General features: G+C 43.7%; 1 protein-coding gene across 2 annotated transcripts; it reads right to left on the bottom strand.

The window, feature by feature from the left end:
* Window positions 1-640: 640 nt before the first annotated feature.
* Window positions 641-19421, bottom strand: SCNN1G (sodium channel epithelial 1 subunit gamma). Of its 2 annotated transcripts, none has more exons than XM_075565634.1 (13): window positions 19168-19421; window positions 16280-16606; window positions 9005-9299; window positions 8526-8719; window positions 7059-7162; window positions 6728-6891; window positions 6148-6246; window positions 5868-5985; window positions 4845-4923; window positions 3490-3547; window positions 3277-3338; window positions 2386-2461; window positions 641-1904 (listed from the first exon to the last, which is right to left on the bottom strand). In XM_075565634.1, exons 2-13 carry the CDS (start codon window positions 16594-16596, stop codon window positions 1515-1517), a joined length of 1956 nt encoding a protein of 651 aa, XP_075421749.1. In that variant the 5' UTR covers window positions 16597-16606; window positions 19168-19421; the 3' UTR covers window positions 641-1514. The 2 variants fall into 2 exon arrangements, with proteins under 2 accessions (XP_075421749.1, XP_075421750.1); XM_075565635.1 differs by lacking the exon at window positions 19168-19421 and adding an exon at window positions 18455-18545.
* Window positions 19422-19652: the final 231 nt, after the last annotated feature.

Raw genomic sequence — 19652 nt, 5'->3', positions numbered from 1 at the left:
CTGAAAACAATGCTTGGGAGATTGGTGGAGTGGCTCAGCGAGTAAAGGGACTGACTCTGAAAACAATGCTTGGGAGATTGGTGGAGTGGCTCAGCGAGTAAAGGGACTGACTCTGAAAACAATGCTTGGGAGATTGGTGGAGTGGCTCAGCGAGTAAAGGGAGTGACTCTGAACACAATGCTTGGGAGATTGGGGAAGTGGCTCAGCGAGTAAAGGGAGTGACTCTGAAAACAATGCTTGGGAGATTGGTGGAGTGGCTCAGCGAGTAAAGGGACTGACTCTGAAAACAATGCTTGGGAGATTGGTGGAGTGGCTCAGCGAGTAAAGGGAGTGACTCTGAACACAATGCTTGGGAGATTGGTGGAGTGGCTCAGCGAGTAAACGGACTGACTCTGAAAACTATGTTATCCATCCTTGACGGATGAGAACCTGGTTCACATCCCCTTGCCAGCTCTTTAGGACTATGGGTAAGTCACTTTACCTTCCTCTGCCTCACACCACTGTGTCTGCAGAACACTGTGTACACTGTCAGTGCTATATAAGAAGAACATTTATGTTTTTATTTAATTACCTTATTGGGAAAGCTCAATGGTTTTTTAAGATTGGTAACTATATTAAACAAGACAGATAGATGATGAGCTTATGAACAGATACTCACACAGAGAATATTTTATTACAAAATTAGGTTATTCACATCCAACAATTTTAAATATGCTTAGATCATATACAGCTCTGCTTATATATATATCTACATGTATTTATATTTAGAAGGATTGCTATGTACAGTCAGTACAAAATACTGATTGATATATACATTTATCTTGTGGCTGGTGCTGGGCAGTTTTCAAACAGACCCCTTCTGGTGGCTAAAAGCATTCGGTGAGGAAGCAGCAAACTGTTGTGTTTTGTGCACAGCACAATTATCCTATAGTACAGAGCGGGATGGGGTCACTTGGTCTTCAATGACCCCCAAGCATGGTTTATTAACCCCTCTGCTAACTGCAACTCCTGCACATCCCTCCAACCAGAGAGTTGTGTAAGGAGTAGACGCAGACAGTTATTAGGAACAGAAAATAGCTACAGTATATAAACAGTTCTATATTTACTATAAGACCGTTACAATCAATGATGTTAGAAACAAGTGGTCAGGTGACCATGCTACAATTCCAACCTTTGACTTTTGAGATGAGACAGACAGCACAGATGTGGCATATTGTATGTAATACAGGACCTTAAGTAATGCAGAGGACCTGCATTCAAGCACCAAGCAGACAGCTTAGGAGCTGTGCTACCTATTCTCTACAGAGATTTGTGGGCCTTCGTCAAGTCCGAACGATTCTTGCAGAGCCTTTACGAGAGTAGCTATCCCTCTCCTGCAGGACTGCATGCATTTCCGAAAAGCCAACTTCTGATTGGAGTCTGGGCAGTGGGAGCTGGTACTGTAGACCTACTATTAGCCTAGAACTAAAGCCTTCCACCACATCTTCTAACAACACATGAGGAGAACAGTCTAGTTACAGATGCTCATCTTCTGAGTCACTGTCTACCTCATTGAAGGCTTCCTGTATCCGTAGAGTGTTGTAATTTGGGGGAGGGGTCCTCGGCACCTGAGAGTTCTGGACTTGGGGCAGATGGAGAGCAGTATTGAAGGTGGGGGGATCTTCATCCCCAAGGCAGATGGGGTTGTCATGCCCAGCCATGGCAGGTACAGGGATGTTAGGGCTCTCCTGAGCCTGATTTGCTCTACGATTCTTCCACCATTTACACAGTTTGTGCCATCGCTGACGAAGGACAACCCAGAAGGAGTCGACAAGGAAAATCTCAACGATCTCAAACACGCAAACCATGGAGCAGCTTAACCACAGGCCCAGTTGCCCCCCAAAATTTGCGAGTAGGGTAACAATCTGTGGAAATATAGAGAGCTCAAGTAGAACTGAGGACACACATATAGCATATACAACACAACCTCATATAAAGGATATGGACTATATTGTATGTCTTATAAGAAACTGGAAAGTTAAGTGAGATAAGGGTGCAAAACCTATACATAGATATAGATGTGTCCTTGTTATATCTCCATATGGAAATATTTGGACATGCCATACCATTATGTGGAGATATGTTAAGGCCAACGTACTATATCCTTATATGGAAAAGATTGAACCTTGCCATGTACTTGAGATGTACTATGAGATGTCTATGTACTGTATGGAGCTGGTATGTCACTGACTTGACCTCCAGGGGATGTGACAAAAATTGTTCTTCTGTAATGCTACATCCACTATGAGTAGTCGCTTGGGGGTCTACTGTAGGTCAAAACAATGATCTCTCCCTGACTATGGTGGAATCCAATTGAGTGACTGAAAAAATCTTGTGTATCCTTACACTGTTGGCTGGATTCTCGGATATTGATCTCATGTTCAGATCCTGGTAGAATATACCCAGATTTGCCAAATCATGTCTGTAAAGGAAACACAACATAGATTATATATAATCTATCCATAAAAAAACAGATTATAGAGCATCTAAAACAATTAATAAAAAAGATTAAATATTTTATAAACCAGTGCTAAGCTGTAAAACACCTTCTGGCCCCCTCACTTGTAGTTGTATGGTGTCTTACAGCTAAGCACAACATATATAGCCTTGAGAGTCAAAGAGATGATAGATGTTACAAGTAAGGATGGACATTGTCACTAGAGTTTGGTTTTGACTCTCTAACTTTTTCATGTTTTGGATTTCCCGGAACTCGATTGGTTTCCTATTGATTGTTTTTCTTTTTAATTATGGGAAAACTCTTACATTTTTTGTAAAGGTTAGCAAGTTGTTTCATTCTCAAACTCGAAAGTTTAACAAAACACAACAAAAAATACAAACGTGAGGAGGAGGCTTTCTTGGGTTTGGGTTAAAAATGTTCTCAGATTTCAACGTTTGTTCCAAACTTCGACTAAAACTTAATTGGCCCATCCTTAGCTGTGAGGTAGAGCAGGGATGCTCGACTCCAGTCCTCAAGCCCCCCAACAGATCAGGTTGCAGGATATCCCAGCTTCAGCTAAAGTGGCTCAATCAGAGACTCAGTCTTTGACCGAGCCACTGATTGAGCCACATGTGCTGAAGCTAAGATATCCTGAAAACCTGACCTGCTGTGGGGGGGTGGGGAGGGGGGGTGTTGGGGGGGAAGGGGCTTGAGGACTGGAGTTGAGCCCCTCTGAGATAGAGAGCTAAAAAAGCAATAAACAGATAATAGGTGGGAATGAGAGAGAGTCTCCCACTTACTTAGTGAGGTTTTTATTTATTTTGTTTCCCAGCTCCCAGGTCAAGATTCGCAACATCCATTCCTAAGGGAGAAGAAGGAGACGGGTAAAGTGAAATATGTGAGAAAATCCCAGACACGGGACGAGTGGGAAATGTGTGGGGGAGACTGAGACAGGTAAGGGTGTGAGACACACTGAACATGGGCCATGCCCGGGGGAATTTCTGGGGACTTACCTCTGAGCTCACTGAGGGCCACTTAGCCAGACTCCTCGTCAACGTCCATTCCTTAAAACTAAAACCATACAGGGAGTCAGTGAGAACACAGTGTTGGCACAATGTCAATATCACCGCGTTCTCTCTCATTGCCCAGAGATTCCCCCAGTGCCACGACTTCACGCATTCCTTTATTGCATCTGCTCTGAATAAATACATTACAGAAACGCCAAGTTTGAGGCATCATTATATTCCAGATATTTAAATTGGAAGCCAAAAGAAAGCCACAAGTCCCAATGCTTGTGAAGCACTGAATGCCTTCTGCTGGCTACAAGGGCTTTCTCCAGGATAACATGACATGTACACAGAATCCCAGTAAGCTCAATTAACCCCAAAACCCGCCACATCATAAATATATATATTAGTTTCAAAAGGAGTTCTACCGAGCGTGGCTAAATGTATACAACAAAAGACAGAAAAGCCCAATGCTACATCCAATGTGACAAAAATACACAGTGAAATACCCATATGTTCTCTTGAAAAAGGGTTATTTAGTTAAACCCTTTGGCCAAAGCATTATAAGCCTGCAAGCCACATCAAGGCATGACCAGTAAGCAGGTCCTAACACTACCTGATACGCTTGCAGGCTTATAACGCTTATAGCACTGCTTAGTAATCGTGGGCCACTGTGCATGTTTATTGCAAGAGAGGAATATTATATAGAGAATCTAGTTAGCAGTATGTGCTTTAGCCTTATGTATTCCCACCCTCTGTAGAAGCACTGGGTTTCCTTAGACCGCACTTATAGTGTTGGCGATGGTGACGTGACCGATGACGTCACCCGTCGCCACTGGCGAAAGTTATAATTTGATTTTAAGCAACGTCGCTGGCGACAAGGCCAGTGACATCACGAAAGGGGCTTGCCACGGTCTCTGATTGGTTTAGAGACAGTCACATGTGGCGACTGTCTCTAAAAAAAATCAAATAGACCCGGCTTCCAAATTTTTGGTCGCTCCGTCGCGCTTACTATAAGAGCTTGGGACGGAGTCAATGTATTTGTTTTGGAGCGCCGTCGCCAGGCACTATAAGCGCAGCCTTACAAGAGTCCAAAAAGAGACCAAACATTGATCCTTATTTCATAGGAAAGTGCCAGCTCTTGGCTGCTTTTATGATGGCATTTTATTCACGTGCGTTGCTTGAAATGGTTATCACCATCCCTTCAATCACTGCGCCTCTTACATGAGATGAGCGGTGGAGAAAGAGGTCAGTGCCACCCAAGCACCCGACCAGCAAAGTTGGAATTAAAGAATAATTACAGAAAACCCCAATGCATGGAGCCACCATCCTTAAATCCATGTCTGCATTTTCTCTCTCACCTGCAGGATTGTCGACAGGTGCTTTGGCATCCGAGCTGCTCCTGAACAAATCTCTTGTTCAACTTAAAGTAACAATAAACTATCAGAGAGAGAGAGATAGAGAGAGAGATATTAGTGAATCTGACAATGAGTTAATGCAGGGGTCCTCAACTCCATCCTCAATACCCCTCCAACAGCTCAGGTTTCAAGGATATCCCAGCTTCAGCACAGGTGGCTCAATCAGTAGCTCAGTCAAAGACAGAGCCACTGATTGAGCCACCTGTGCTGAAGCTGGGACTATTTGAGCCCCCTGTGCTGAAGCAGGGATATCCTGAAACCCCTGGGGGGTCTTGAGGACTGGAATTGAGCACCTCTGGGTTAATGAGTTGGTTTAAATAAGTGAGGCAGCTGGTGTGCATAGTCAGTGTTGCCGAATGAGAATGCTTGAGTGTGTGTTAGTGTGTAAATGAGACACTATTAGTGCAAATGAATGTGTTTGTCGGTGTGTGTGGGGGAAAGTGAATACATGAGTGAGTGTGATCTTAAATGAATAAGTTATGAATGAATGTAAGTTTGCTTTAGTGAATGCATGTGAGTTATTGGTGTGTGTGTGCAAAGTGTCAAAACGTACGTTTTTGGGTGCAAGACAGCAAATGAATGACTGTGAAATAGTAAGTTGATGATTGTAAGGGTAACTTTCCAAGGTATTGCATGACGTATTGAGTGTGTGTTTGCAGTGTTACACTCAGATAACATTGCAGTAAGCACTAGTGCAAGGGGATCTACTTCAGTCCTCAAGCCCCCGCAAACAGGTCAAGTTTTCAGGATATCCCTGCTTCAGCACAGGTGGCTCAATCACTTCCTGCTTCAGCACAGGTGGCTCAGTCGCTGACTGAGCTTCTTATTGGGCCACCTGTGCTGTAGCTCGGATATCCTGAAAGCCTGACTGTTGGGGGGTGGGGGTGGGGGATGGGGGTGGCTTGAAGACTAGATTTGAGCATCCCTGCACTAGTGTGTGTGGGGGAACAGTAAGGGTTCACATACTCCAGCTGGGGAACTCCATGTAATTGCAGTACTTTTCCCCGGCTGGCAAGGGCTGGTCATAATGCCCACAGCCACAGCTCCGAATCATCTCCCTCTGAAAGCAGGAGTGCAGGCAGATCTGGGGGGGAGGAGGAAAAGCAATACGAACAAGAGATTAAATAAATATAGGGACACGGAAGGAAATAGTGAGAAAAGGAATGAGAGGGATACATATGAAAAAGTACACAGCATTAATGAGATATCAGATAAGAGCATCATTGAGATTGAAGCCAAGAAGTACCTGAAAGGTATATTTCTTGTTATAGAGGTTATTCACAGGAACGTCACTCCCGTCTATAGTGCAGTCACTGTATGGACTACTCATCTTAACAGATTCAGTCTGAAATCAGAATGGAGTGAAATTAGCATTCGACCTTGGAATAACTGGAAGTCTATCTCTTCTATTCCTTGGTCACACATCTCTTGGATCACTTGCACTGAATACCCCAATACTCAAGTATCACCTGGTCACCAATCCTCCTGGAAACCATCCCTTGACCACCCATCCCGTTGATACCTGTCTGTGTAGTACCTGCCCATTGCTCACACATCTCCTTGGCATCTATTAGATGAGCATTTATCATAGCCCATCTATACTCTGGTAACCAATTAATTGGTCACTAAATCCTTTGCCAACATCCCTTGGGGTCTCATATCCCCAGGAAATCTCTTTCTGTATCATTGAGCTACATGATGGACGATGGGTATCATTGTGGCTTATGTATTTAAACTTGATGAGATCATACATGGCTTTTGGGCAGGCTGAAGATGTGGTAGTATTAATGGGATCTGTGTCCTGTTAACTTTCTCTGTCAACTTACCAGCTGCATCCCTATGGTGGTCTCAGTAGCTGTCTCAATATCTGTCCCTAAGTCTTCAATGAAGGGATAGTCATCCTGGTCATGCACCAATATCTTGGCTCCTGCCGATGTGATCAAGTAGGGATTGTATTCACTCTCATCAATGTACATGACCACTTTTAGCCCTGGAGCAAGAGATTATAGTATATAATGTAACTATGTCATCAGATGAGAAGGGTGTGTGTTTCTGGGGTATGTGCAAACTTGGGACTCAACATAATGAAGCTGATCTGTACATAACTGTTTATTTGCTAAGTTATACACATATATAACATCAGAGTCTCCTCCTCACCATATTCCATGCCGCCCATGGAAGAGAACAACAGGTTCCCCCTCTCGACACTATTGAACGTATAGCAGTTTCCGTACAGTGAGTGATGGAAGAGGGTGAAATTCCTGTGGGGAAAATACAAGAGATTAAGAGATGTAATTCTGGATACTGAATTCCAACAAATGCAGCCTTAGGCCGAGTCCATAGACGGACAGGCCGTGCTGAGGCGTGCGGACGCTCTGCGCTGAGCCCCTGCATCCTCAATGAGGATGCCTTGAGAGGGGGCTCGAGCGAGCGTCCGCAGGCGTGCTGAGGAGTTGGAGGTTTCAGCCGAGCGCCAAGCTGTTTTTCAGCGCGCTGTCGGCTGAAAACCTCCAATCACAGCACAGCAGCATCAACGTCACGGCGCCGTGACATCGGTGCCGTGACATTGACGTCAGTGCATCGCGGGCGATTGGCCCAGCGACGTCACTGCCCCGCCTCCAACCACCTCCCCCGGCTCCCTTCGCGCACGCTGGCTCGCCTGCAAGTCCGTGCAATCGCGCTGACTGAAGCAGGCGAGTCTCAGCGTTAGCGCTCCTCCGCTCTCCCCACCCCTCTATGGCCCGGGCCTCATGCTTTACATTTCCTACAATATAGAGAAGTGCAGCCGTAATGGAAAGGCCAATGTATTTATAGATATTCTGGCACTGTATGGGGTTACATGACATGGCTGTCTGTCTGCCTCATCACATGGTGCCAAAGGAGTTAATACCTATTAACTGTGAATCAGAGACAAATCGGATTATTAGTTCTAATTATTATAATTGTTTTAAGCATTTCCATTTAGTGGTTGTTACTCAGGTAGAGAAGGACTTACTCATGACTTCCCCTGACCCTGTGAAAGCCACTTGACTCCCTAATTAATGCAACACATTTCCAGATTTGATTTACATGTATTTGTTTATATCTCAGGAGAACTCATATCCTTGTGGCTAATACAACTCAGCAATGTGATGGTATTTATATTATTTATATTATTCACTTCGTCATTTCAAATACGTTTCCCAGATTTTCAGAGTTATGGCCAAAATCCAAGTCCAAGTAGCCGTATTGACCCCTAGAATAGTGCAGAGTTCCCATAGTTTGTGATACCTACAGGTGAGTTCTTTATAAACCTACTGTATAGACAATTACACTTGCAAAGAACTCTCTGGTTCGTTCATTGCAATATATCACAACATACAACAAATCTTAGGATATACCAAGAAACATTTCTGGGCACAAATTGTAGGAAATGATGATGCACGGATCACTAAAGTTGAGCGTATTTGGTCAGTGAAGCAAAGTTTATCTTCTTTGATGGCAGAGAGGCCTGTAATGCGTTGTTCAGTAAACCAATTAGGTCCCCCTGCCAGCAAAAGGGGTATTGTGCAAAAAAAAAAAAAAAAAATAGACTTGAAACTTAGAATGAAACAGGGTGAGAAGAGAGAGCATGTGGTCACTAACCTGGAGTCACAGGACAGGCCATCGAAAAAGCAGGTGACGAAGAGCTCATCAGCTGAGTATCCCATGGCAATCTTCTCAGCCATGGGAATCGTAGCCAGGATGTTCATGTAGTGCAGGCGATACCACTCCTGGATGGCATTGATACCAGAGCTAAAGGTAAACACAGTACAGTCTGAACTGTTTTGGGGGTCGCACTATATGGGAGACAGGGGGAAAAAGATCAGAAACTCTTCCTGTGTTAATGTTAGCACCCATTCCTCTACAACCCATATTTCATGAAGACTTAAGACAAGTTTTTTTATGAGTCCATAGAATTAAATAATCCGACTCCATAGACCTCTTTTAGGTCGGAATATCTTTATTCCACTAGGGTTGATCTTACGTCATTTTAAACTCTCAGATCTCACTGCTGCAGGACGTAAGACCTTCCCAATGCTCATCTGCACATAACAAATAGACACATGGTTTCATTGACTTACCAGTTTAAAGCCCACAATATTCTCCCCGCCCACCGACACAGAGTTTGCCTCCTTGTGCATGACTCTGGCCCTCATTCTGCTCCTCTTCTTGCTGGTAATGTCCTTTACGACCAACTCATCTCCATTGACGCTCTCTAAGTTGAACAGTGGCATCTTCTTTAAGTATAACCCGTCTTCGGGGCTGTCCGCCTCACGCCGTCTGCGAATTGTGGTCTCCACAAACCCATAAAGATCCTTTAGTGCCTTTTCAGTATCTGCATCCAGCGTGGTCAAATGGCTTTTGATTGCACTATATCTGCAGAACATAGAAATCAGAGACAATCTACGTCTGTAATCCAAACACAGCGTATATCTACAATGCAGAGCTACTGTAACTGCACAACAAACATGTAACAAACTACACCTGTAAGCCTTAACGTATCTTCAGAACACACAGGGGATAAACCATGCATCCTCATAATAGAAACATAATAAAGTGTTATATAGGAAGAACAAAGACAATAAGAGTGATTAATGGCTTTACAGACAGGCTACTTTCCTATTTAATGAATACAAAAGAATTGAGATTCCTCTGCAGTTCGCCAAGGTATTGCTTTCTCTGGAGCAGTATAAAGCTGTATATCCACCCCTCCCTATTCACCTTTGTACAGAAGTCCTGAGGAAGAGTTTGAGCTGCTCCAGACAAACCACAACCCGGGGGTTATTGGGGAATGTCAATACTGCAGCCTCTCTGGTACTCTCATTGCTACAACATGACGCACAATCTGACGTTAGACTGTAGCAAGGAAGGTTGACGCTATCAGACCTGACAGAGTGTTTTTTGACACAGAAATACAGGGAAAAGGGATACCGGCGCCTAATGAGTCCAAATAGTGGAATCCTGGATATCCAGTAGAGATAGCTCAAGTCCCAGGATGATCAACAGTCTCTTAGTCTTTAGATGATCAGATAGGACTTCGTTCATGGGAAGTGGAACATGAAATGAAAAAAGAGATATTTAGTGCAACACAGCTTTAACGAATTACACAGAGATAAATTTGCAAACTGGCTGACAATGATGACAGACAGACAGACACACCAAGACAGATAAACACAAAGCAAAGCTAATAATAAAAATTAGTTTAATATAACTAAGTAAGTAAAAATGTTGGACAAAATCTGGAACGCCGCTCCGGTCGGTTAAAACCTGAATAACACTCACAGGATGGCAGATGGTTAATGGCAGTGAACTGGTGTGGACTGTTCTTCACGTGTAGAGGGTCCGCAGAGTGCCCTGGAAGCCGTGCGATCCTTCTGTGTCTCCTGGTTGGCAAGAACCGGAAATGGCGTCTCCGTCGTGTGCCGGAACCGGTAGTGACATCACCGGATGTGGCGTCAAGGCCTGGCAAATCTTCAATGAAACCAAAGGAAACCGCAATCCGTGCCTCAATGTCCCTCTATCACTAAGCCACAGCACTCAGCACTTGTACTGTGTGATAGAGGGACATTGAGGCACGGATTGCGGTTTCCTTTGGCTTCGTTGAAGATTTGCCAGGCCTTGACGCCACATCCGGTGACGTCACTACCGGTTCCGGCACACGACGGAGACGCAATTTCCGGTTCTTGCCAACCAGGAGACACAGAAGGATCGCACGGCTTCCAGGGCACTCTGCGGACCCTCTACACGTGGAGAACAGTCCACACCAGTTCACTGCCATTAACCATCTGCCATCCTGTGAGTGTTATTCAGGTTTTAACCGACCGGAGCAGCGTTCCAGATTTTGTCCAACATTTTTACTTACTTAGTTATATTAAACTAATTTTTATTATTAGCTTTGCTTTGTGTTTATCTGTCTTGGTGTGTCTGTCTGTCTTGTCATCATTGTCAGCCAGTTTGCAAATTTATGTCTGCGTAATTCGTTAAAGCTGTGTTGCACTAAATATCTCTTTTTTCATTTCATGTTCCACTTCCCATGAACGAAGTCCTATCTGATCATCTAAAGACTAAGAGACTGTTGATCATCCTGGGACTTGAGCTATCTCTACTGGATATCCAGGATTCCACTATTTGGACTCATTAGGCGCCGGTATCCCTTTTTGTTTTATGCTGTTTATTCTGATTGTACCATCAGTTCACCATCAGGCTCCCTTTCTACCACTAGGGCTCACCCTCAAAGCAGGGTATATTGTCTAATTCCCATTAGCGCTACTATACATCACCTTTTCTTTTTCACAGAAATACAGGGCACAACAATTATGCAGACAAATAAAGAATTTGATATATCCCATTATAATATCTGTCATGTAACTCCTTCTTAATCCCTCCTATTGGCGCTCCAATTCACAAGATGATGACATGTTTGGACAAGATTGGAGTAACTCTCTAGGTCAGTGTTTTTCAACCGGAGTTCCTGGTAACCGTTGGGTTCCCCGGGCATCACTAAAGGGTTTCCTGCAATTTGAAGGTCATTTGAAAATGTTATCAAATACAGAAGAATTTACAATGCATCTGATCTCAGATACGCTATTAGAGAGGGTTGGGGTTCCTTACAATGCATCTGATCTCAGCCATGGTATTAGAGAGGGTTGGGGTTCCTTACAATGCATCTGATATCAGACGTGGTATTAGAGAAGGTCGTGGTTCCTACAATGCATCTGATCTCAGACGTGCTATTAGAGAGGGTTGGGGTTTCTATCAATGCATCTGATCTCAGGCGCGCTATTAGAGAGGGTTGGGGTTCCTATCAATGCATCTGATCTCAGGCGCGCTATTAGAGAGGGTTGGGGTTCCTTACAATGCATCTGATCTCAGACGCGCTATTAGAGAGGGTTGGGGTTCCTTACAATGCATCTGATCTCAGACCCGCTATTAGAGAGGGTTGGGGTTCCTTACAATGCATCTGATATCAGACGCGCTATTAGAGAGGGTTGGGGTTCCTTACAATGCATCTGATCTCAGACATGGTATTAGAGAGGGTTGGGGTTCCTTACAATGCATCTGATCTCAGACGCGCTATTAGACAGGGTTGTGGTTCCTTACAATGCATCTGATCTCAGACATGGTATTAGAGAGGGTTGGGGTTCCTTACAATGCATCTGATCTCAGACCCGCTATTAGAGAGGGTTGGGGTTCCTTACAATGCATCTGATCTCAGACATGGTATTAGAGAGGGTTGGGGTTCCTTACAATGCATCTGATCTCAGACCCGCTATTAGAGAGGGTTGTGGTTCCTTACAATGCATCTGATCTCAGACGTGGTATTAGAGAGGGTTGGGGTTCCTTACAGTGCATCTGATCTCAGACGTGCTATTAGAGAGGGCTGGGGTTCCTTACAATGCATCTGATCTCAGACGCGCTATTAGAGAGGGTTGGGGTTCCTTACAATGCATACGATCGCAGACACACTATTAGAGAGGGTTGGGGGTTCCCTACAATGCAACTGATCTCACACGTGCTATTAGAGAGGGTTGGGGTTCCTATCAATGCATCTGATCTCAGACGCGCTATTAGAGAGGGTTGGGGGTTCCTTACAATGCATCTGATCTCAGACACACTATCAGAGAGGACTGGGGATCGTTACAATCACACATATTTATTTGATGGCTAGAAATTAACAATCTAATTATGAATATTGATTTAAAAATATCTATATTCAAAATGTATGACTGTGGAAGTCAGAATTCATGCCTCGCTGAACAGCAGTGTGATTAAGGCTCGGAATCCTAGCTCATACAGTTGATGTAGATCAGAGACTGCAAACTCCAATCCTCAAGAGCTACCCACAGGTCAGGTATTAAGGGTACCCCTGCTTCAGTGATGAGTGATTTTGTATTACTTCCTTCCATCCTATTTCCCCTCCCATCACCCATTCAATTTTAAGCATTTTAGGCTATTGTGTGACTTACATTTTGCTGTTTCTTTTTATTTCTGGCTTGCGCTCGCCTTATTGTGTCTTCATACTGTGTGAGGATCGTGGGAGATCCGTTACCGGCTGAGCAGCAGCAAAGACCAGCGGCTAGTATTGCATGATTTTATTATTTATGTGCATCATTGCTGCCTATCTACATCCACTTTGAACTCCAACTAGATTTTGGGTATCAGTGTGTATAATTGTGAGGAGCGCCCCAGTTTTCTTGTATATCAGTATCCCTGCTTCAGCACATGTGGTGCAGTCTTTGACTGAGCCACTGATTGAGCCATCTATGCTGAAGCAGAGATATCCTGAAAACCTGACCTGTTGTTAGCTTTTGAAGACTGGATTTGGCCACTCCTGATGTAGAATCACATGCTGTTTTCTTTCTTCAGACTCGACTATATTCTCAGATAAAAAAAAGTCGTATGTCTTTTCACAGAAATTGCATTTGTGATGGTGATATTTTTAATTAAAATTCAAAACACAATGTCAGTGGGAAAACGTAAAGAAGTTTGACTTAGAACGCGTGTGCTCGGCACACATCTCTGTTTTAGCTATTTGCACTTATATAGTTATACTATCTTTGTGTGCGTGTGTGTAAGTGCATCTCTGTGTGTGTGTGTGAGTGTGTGTGTGTGCGTGCCTCTCTGTGTGTGTGCCTCTGGTGCCTGTGTGTGTGAGTGTGTGCGTGCCTGCCTCTGTGTGTGCGTGTCTGCCTCTATGTGTGTGCACCTGACTGTGTGTGTGCCTGCCTTAGTGTGTGTGTGTGTCTGTGTGTGTGTGTGCGTCTGCCTCTGTGTGTGTGTGTGAGTGTGTGTGTGTGCGTGCCTCTCTGTGTGTGTGCCTCTGGTGCCTGTGTGTGTGAGTGTGTGCGTGCCTGCCTCTGTGTGTGCGTGTCTGCCTCTATGTGTGTGCACCTGACTGTGTGTGTGCCTGCCTTAGTGTGTGTGTGTGTGTCTGTGTGTGTGCGTCTGCCTCTGTGTGTGTGTGTCTGTGTGTGTCTACCTCTGTGTGTGTGTGTGTGTCTGCCTCTGTGTGTGTGTGTGTCTGCCTCTGTGTGTGTGTGTGTGTGTGTGTGTCTGTGTGTGTCTACCTCTGTGTGTGTGTGTGTGTGTGTGTGTCTGCCTCTGTGTGTGTGTCTGCCTCTGGGTGCCTCTGTCTCCCAAACGCCGAGTCTACTACAGAAGTTTTGCCTTTGCGGAGAGGGGACGCCCCCAGCTATCCTTCCACCATCAGGCTGATTCAGACCCTGCAGAGGCAGATAGTGGATCCATCCGGGTCATACAGGGTTTTTAAACCCCCTGATTTTACTAATATTGGTTTTGTATGTGCAGTCCTTACCTTTTTTTACACAATACAAATATTGACATACTACACTATGAAAGTTCTTTGCGCTTTGTTTCCTTTCTCTATATCCCTTTTATGAAGGACCCTGAGAGGTTGGAAAGCTTGTAACATAACATAACTACATAACTACATACAATCTACTCCCTCTCACTCCTTTGTTACTATAGTTCTGCTCCTGCCCATGTCCACTTTTTCACCATGTGTGTGCCGCTTCATACACTGGCAACATATCTGCCCCATCTCTATTCATTTCAAGCAGAGTACTGGTGAGAATGAGGAGACAAATATATATATTCACCGCACTTCATGTAAGGAGCAGGCTGCTGGTGAAAAGATTGGCCATACATATGTGAAAAAACAGAAAGTGAATCCCTGCGCTTCTCCCATTGGGCAAACAATAAATGGGGAATTACATAAACATAGTGAAACCTAAGTCTGTAAGACAAAGGAGACTTTTGGTTACATCCTTTGATCAAATAATGCCAAGTCTGCTAACCAACGTCAAGGTAAGTCTCTATAGCAAGTCCCTACGCTAAATGCATACAAATGTTCTGTGAAATATACCTTGATGGGGTTAATAAACTAAGCATAAGCTTATGTAACTTAGTGCTGTTAAAAACTGGTATATACCAGTGAAGATACATGTACAGTATGCAAGTAAAGTGAAAAGTGAATTTACAGGGACCTTACTGGGAGATTATATTCCTTGAATAGGAGGGACTAACCTCCCACAAGCTGCACAATAAGCAGTTACAGGTGGATTGGCTCAATACATTTATCACACCCTAATAATGGTGCCCACCGGAAGCGTGGGATTTGATTTGGCCCAACAGAAAATGTAAAACAAATATATATATATATATATATATATATATATATATATATATATATATATATATATATATATCCATGTAAGGAGCATGCTGCTGGTGAAAAGATTGGCCATACATATGTGAAAAAACAAACAATATTTCCCCATTTATTCTTGTTCTTATCCACACCTTCCCCCCCCCCCCCCCCCAGCATCCAATTCCCCCCATAGCATCCCTTTCCCTCTCCATGCTGTTCCTTGTCACCGTTTTATTACCCTTCCAATGTCTTCAAACACAATTTCTCATCCTACCTTATCCACAGTACATCTCTGTTGTTTTTTTTCCCTGCTCTCCTAACCCCTGTTTTAGCCATAGATTCCCTTGTTAATCAGTATTACTAACCCGAGGAAGAGAGGAGAACTCTCGAAAGCTTGTCCTGTTACATAAATTGTTAGTCCAAATAACCAAATAAAAAAGGTATCACCTAATACTGAAGTACACACACACACACACACACACACACACACACACACACACACACACACACACACACACACACACACACACACAATGTGTGAAGCGATTGGGGCACACATTTAACAGAATAAACCAGTCCACAGGAGAGGGTGCTGCTATCCGGGTACCTGTAAAGTACTGTACAAAATTAACAAACGGATAGGCTCACTATAAATATGCAGAACATTTTATTTTATTGGATCAACGTTTCGGCTACCCTCCGGAGCACCTTAGTAATGCCGAAACGTTGGGCCTGTAAAATACATTTTTCTGCATAATAATAGTCTGCGTGTGTGCGTGTGCGCGCGTGTGTGCGTGTGTGCGCGTGTGCGTGCGTGTGTGCGCGTGTGCGCGCGTGTGCGTGCGTGTGCGCGTGTGTGCGCGTGTGCGCATGTGTGCGCGTGTGCGTGTGTGTGCGCGTGTGTGCGCGTGTGTGCGTGTGTGCGTGTACCATACTTACTTAAGTTATGGTGGGTAAAAAAAAGTGACAAAAAACCTCCATAGTAAAGCATATAGCAAATGGAAATATTACTGTGTGCTCATTTGCATGTCTAAAACATGCATCTATATTTATATAAATATCCTTTTTCTTCTATGACATTGCCTTATCTACCTTAATACCTTGTCTTGGACAAACCAAGGAGCCATGCTAATCCTCCGCCTGAGAATCACTGCTCGCTATACTGTGTACACTTGGGTTGTCCTACCTGTAGGGGTTCAGGTTGCAGATGGTCACTGCGGGGAACAGCAGCTTCTGGAAGGTGACGGTGATGGCCACGCTGACACTGTAATAGGACATGAGGAGCAGAGCGCACTGCCAGAAAACCAGACCTACTGCGGTCAGCGTCAGGCCAATCCAGATCCACTTGCGCAGGCGGCCCTTGGACGCCACGATTCTCCGGCACCCATGGGTGTTGGTGGTGAAGCAGTACCATTGCATCAACTCATACAGGGTGGGGGCTTGGGGTCCTGTCACAGGGAGGTTCTTCTTCAGCTTCCGAGTGAGCTTCTTTCCATTGGACATGATGAGGTGGCTGGGAACAAAGAAGCAGATTCCAGTTGAACGAAAGGGCTTGTCATGGCAAGGCAAGGGGTTTACACTGGCTATTAATATATGTATGGCTGAGAAGGGGTTAATACTGGATCTTAATGAGTGGTCTATGGCAGAGAGGGGGTTAACCACCAATCTACAGTAAGGTGTGTTAATCGGTGGTTGGCAGGGTTAGGGGTCCTAATCATTGCCATTCCAGCAATGAATGGGTTTAATATCTTAACATACTAACAACAGTAGAACAATTAAAATAATCAGCTATCCTATTAATTGCCTAAAACATCCATAAATAATTCTCCTCCACATTCAATCATCTACCCCAGATGTCTACATTTGCTAAACAAACTTGGCTTCTCTCTTGCGGTGGAACTTTATCTGGGGAATAACTTTCACATCTGTGGTAAGTGGAACATCTCAAATCTTCTTGTAATCGCTCAGGGCTCATATAATGTCATGTAATATAACTAAGCACGTCATCTAATCCTGGAAATTGCGATAGAACAACAATGTGTATGCGTGAGGGACAACCATGGGACTCAATGTGTGAGCTTGTTACATTTCTAGTCCTTCTCCAAGGGCAAGTGAAGGACATCTCCGGAGAGAATGTGGCTCTGCTTCTCCATTATTTTAAAAACGTCATCATGCACTATAACTTTATCATGCAGAATACAAATTTGGGGGAATTGCATGTCAGCTTGACACCTTCTCCATGCCAATGCGTACTGTAATCCCAGCCAATGCAGGACAGTGGGATACACAGAAACCGTAACATACACGGGGAATACTGTGTTCCATGCAACTTAAATACGTGCATTGTGTGGGGGACAGTCACACAGGCTAAACTGAATATCAAACAAACTAACAAGGTATTGTGAAAATAGCTAAAAAAACAAAAAAAATCTTCTCCTTTTTTTCCTTTTTCCTTTTTTCCTTTTTAAACTGAATATCAGCCTAGAGAGATCTTAAAAGGCAACGAAAAAAGTAAAACATAGTGACCTCTGACCGTTACATAGCAGTGGCACATGGTTGCAGGAGATTGTTTATTTTATTGTTAAAATATGATCAATTCTAATATTTCAATGGTTTATTCTGCGCAACCAAAATAAATCTCTTTGTACAAACGTGACCTATTTTACTTCGGGAAATTATCGATTTTTAGCCAAATAGTATGGTGTTCTCGGTACCATATCGTATTAGTATTATTTTTGATTGGTATGCTGCCAACATATTCCGTAGCGCGGTGCCTTCAAAACAACAAAAATAGAAAAAATCTGGGGGGGAAATCGACTCGAAACAATGAAAAGAAAGGTTTGCAATGCACTGAAAAGCAATGGGGGGGGGGGGGGAGGGGTTCTTCAAACATCACTGACACCCCACACATAGGGGGTAAGGTAAAATAAGATAAAGCATGACACCGTTCAAAATTCACAAGACAACTACTGCAGTACACAATCATTGTATACCATAAACTCCTGATACCTTGACATCCCACCAAGTATAGTAATATCATTAAACATTGTCATTCAGAAAACGTGCCCTGGAAACCTGCGCTGGGGGGATCTTAAAGCCTGGTTAATAACACGGTTGCAAATTCAACCCCCATGGGAAAAACAAACTGCAAAAAAAGCTAGGGAATGTAAATCTCATATGTGAGGGGTTAAATAATGTGATATATGGGGACATTTAAATACATCTGCACGAAGAGGGGACATAGCTATTAGAGGTAGATTTTCTTTAACTTTCTTTCGTGACTGTAGTATATCTGCCATGGATATAATGTCGGGGTAGGGGATACAGCGTTATCACTATCCTGATTTTATGGAGTTCTCACCTGCTCCGGACACCTGAGTGTGCTATCTGAGCTGGTTTACCATCACCCCGCACCTTTGTTTCAAAGATCACTTACATTGCCAAATATGAGTGGAATGTTCCCCATTCCCTGCTTGGTCTGGTCTGGGGCAGTTGGCCCGTCCCAAAAACAAGGTACCATGACAGGTAAATCAGGTCTTACAATCGACTGAGTTTCAGTTTTCTTCCATAATGATATGTTATTAGTTTAATCTACTAGCAATAGGTTAGAAGGGAAGCCAATTCCCCAGTAGAATGCAGCGTGCCATTCCATAGCAATGAGAAAACCAAGTATTGGAAGAAGCTGAACTAATCTGCAAATTATCCTCAATTCCTGAGCAATGTTAATTGATGATACAAATCATCAGCACATCTGCATCAGCACTAAAACCCGTAACAGGCAGACCATGGTACCGTGTGCCAAATTACCCCACACAGATCCATTTGTAACTCTTCTTTTCCTTGTGGCTTCAGTGTAAGTGAGGTATACTTCGCCCAAAAAATAAACTGGTGTTATCCACACACACACACCAAAAATACATTTGGTGAAAAATGGTTGGTTAAAAAAAAAAAAAATCATAAATGTATTAGCTGATGTTTTAATTGCTACATATGTGAACGCATTCTTCATTTGTAATCAACTTTAAATATAGAGAAAATATGTTTTTTGGTTATTTCCAGATTGTAAAATCTCACCTGTGTAGTCCCCAAATCCCAAGGTTTCAGTGGCTGGAAGATAATCTGATTTAGTGCATGTGCTGTGTAGGCAGCGGCAGAGAATGGTACAGTAGTCCCAAACAAGCACTACTTGGGTTATGCAATCCTTCCAGGTCGGTGCTGGGAATTTTCCACCTACACACTGAGGCTGTGTGCATCACTGGGCTATTCTCCTGGCTGCAATACGGTGCTAGTAGTTAGCACAGCCTACCTACTGATTCCATCTCTGCCTCCTGCTTGCCTCTTATTGCCTGGGGCAAAGCACGCTCACTCATTGCACTCGGGGAAGGATCATCTTCTATGGTCTTTGCTAAATCCTACAACACCACCTACTGGCTAAAGCTCAGAAATATTGGATCTAGGACCAAGTTGTCGTATCAAATAGAACTGTAATGGCAGTGATATGGTTAATAGGGTCAATGTGATTAATACTCTCGAAGACTCAGACACGTAGCTATTTGCAA

The sequence above is a fragment of the Ascaphus truei genome, chromosome 11 (genome assembly GCF_040206685.1).
Source record: "Ascaphus truei isolate aAscTru1 chromosome 11, aAscTru1.hap1, whole genome shotgun sequence".
NCBI lineage: Eukaryota > Metazoa > Chordata > Amphibia > Anura > Ascaphidae > Ascaphus > Ascaphus truei.
Note: the sequence above shows the minus strand (reverse complement) of the source record. Positions and strands in the feature narration are given on the sequence as shown.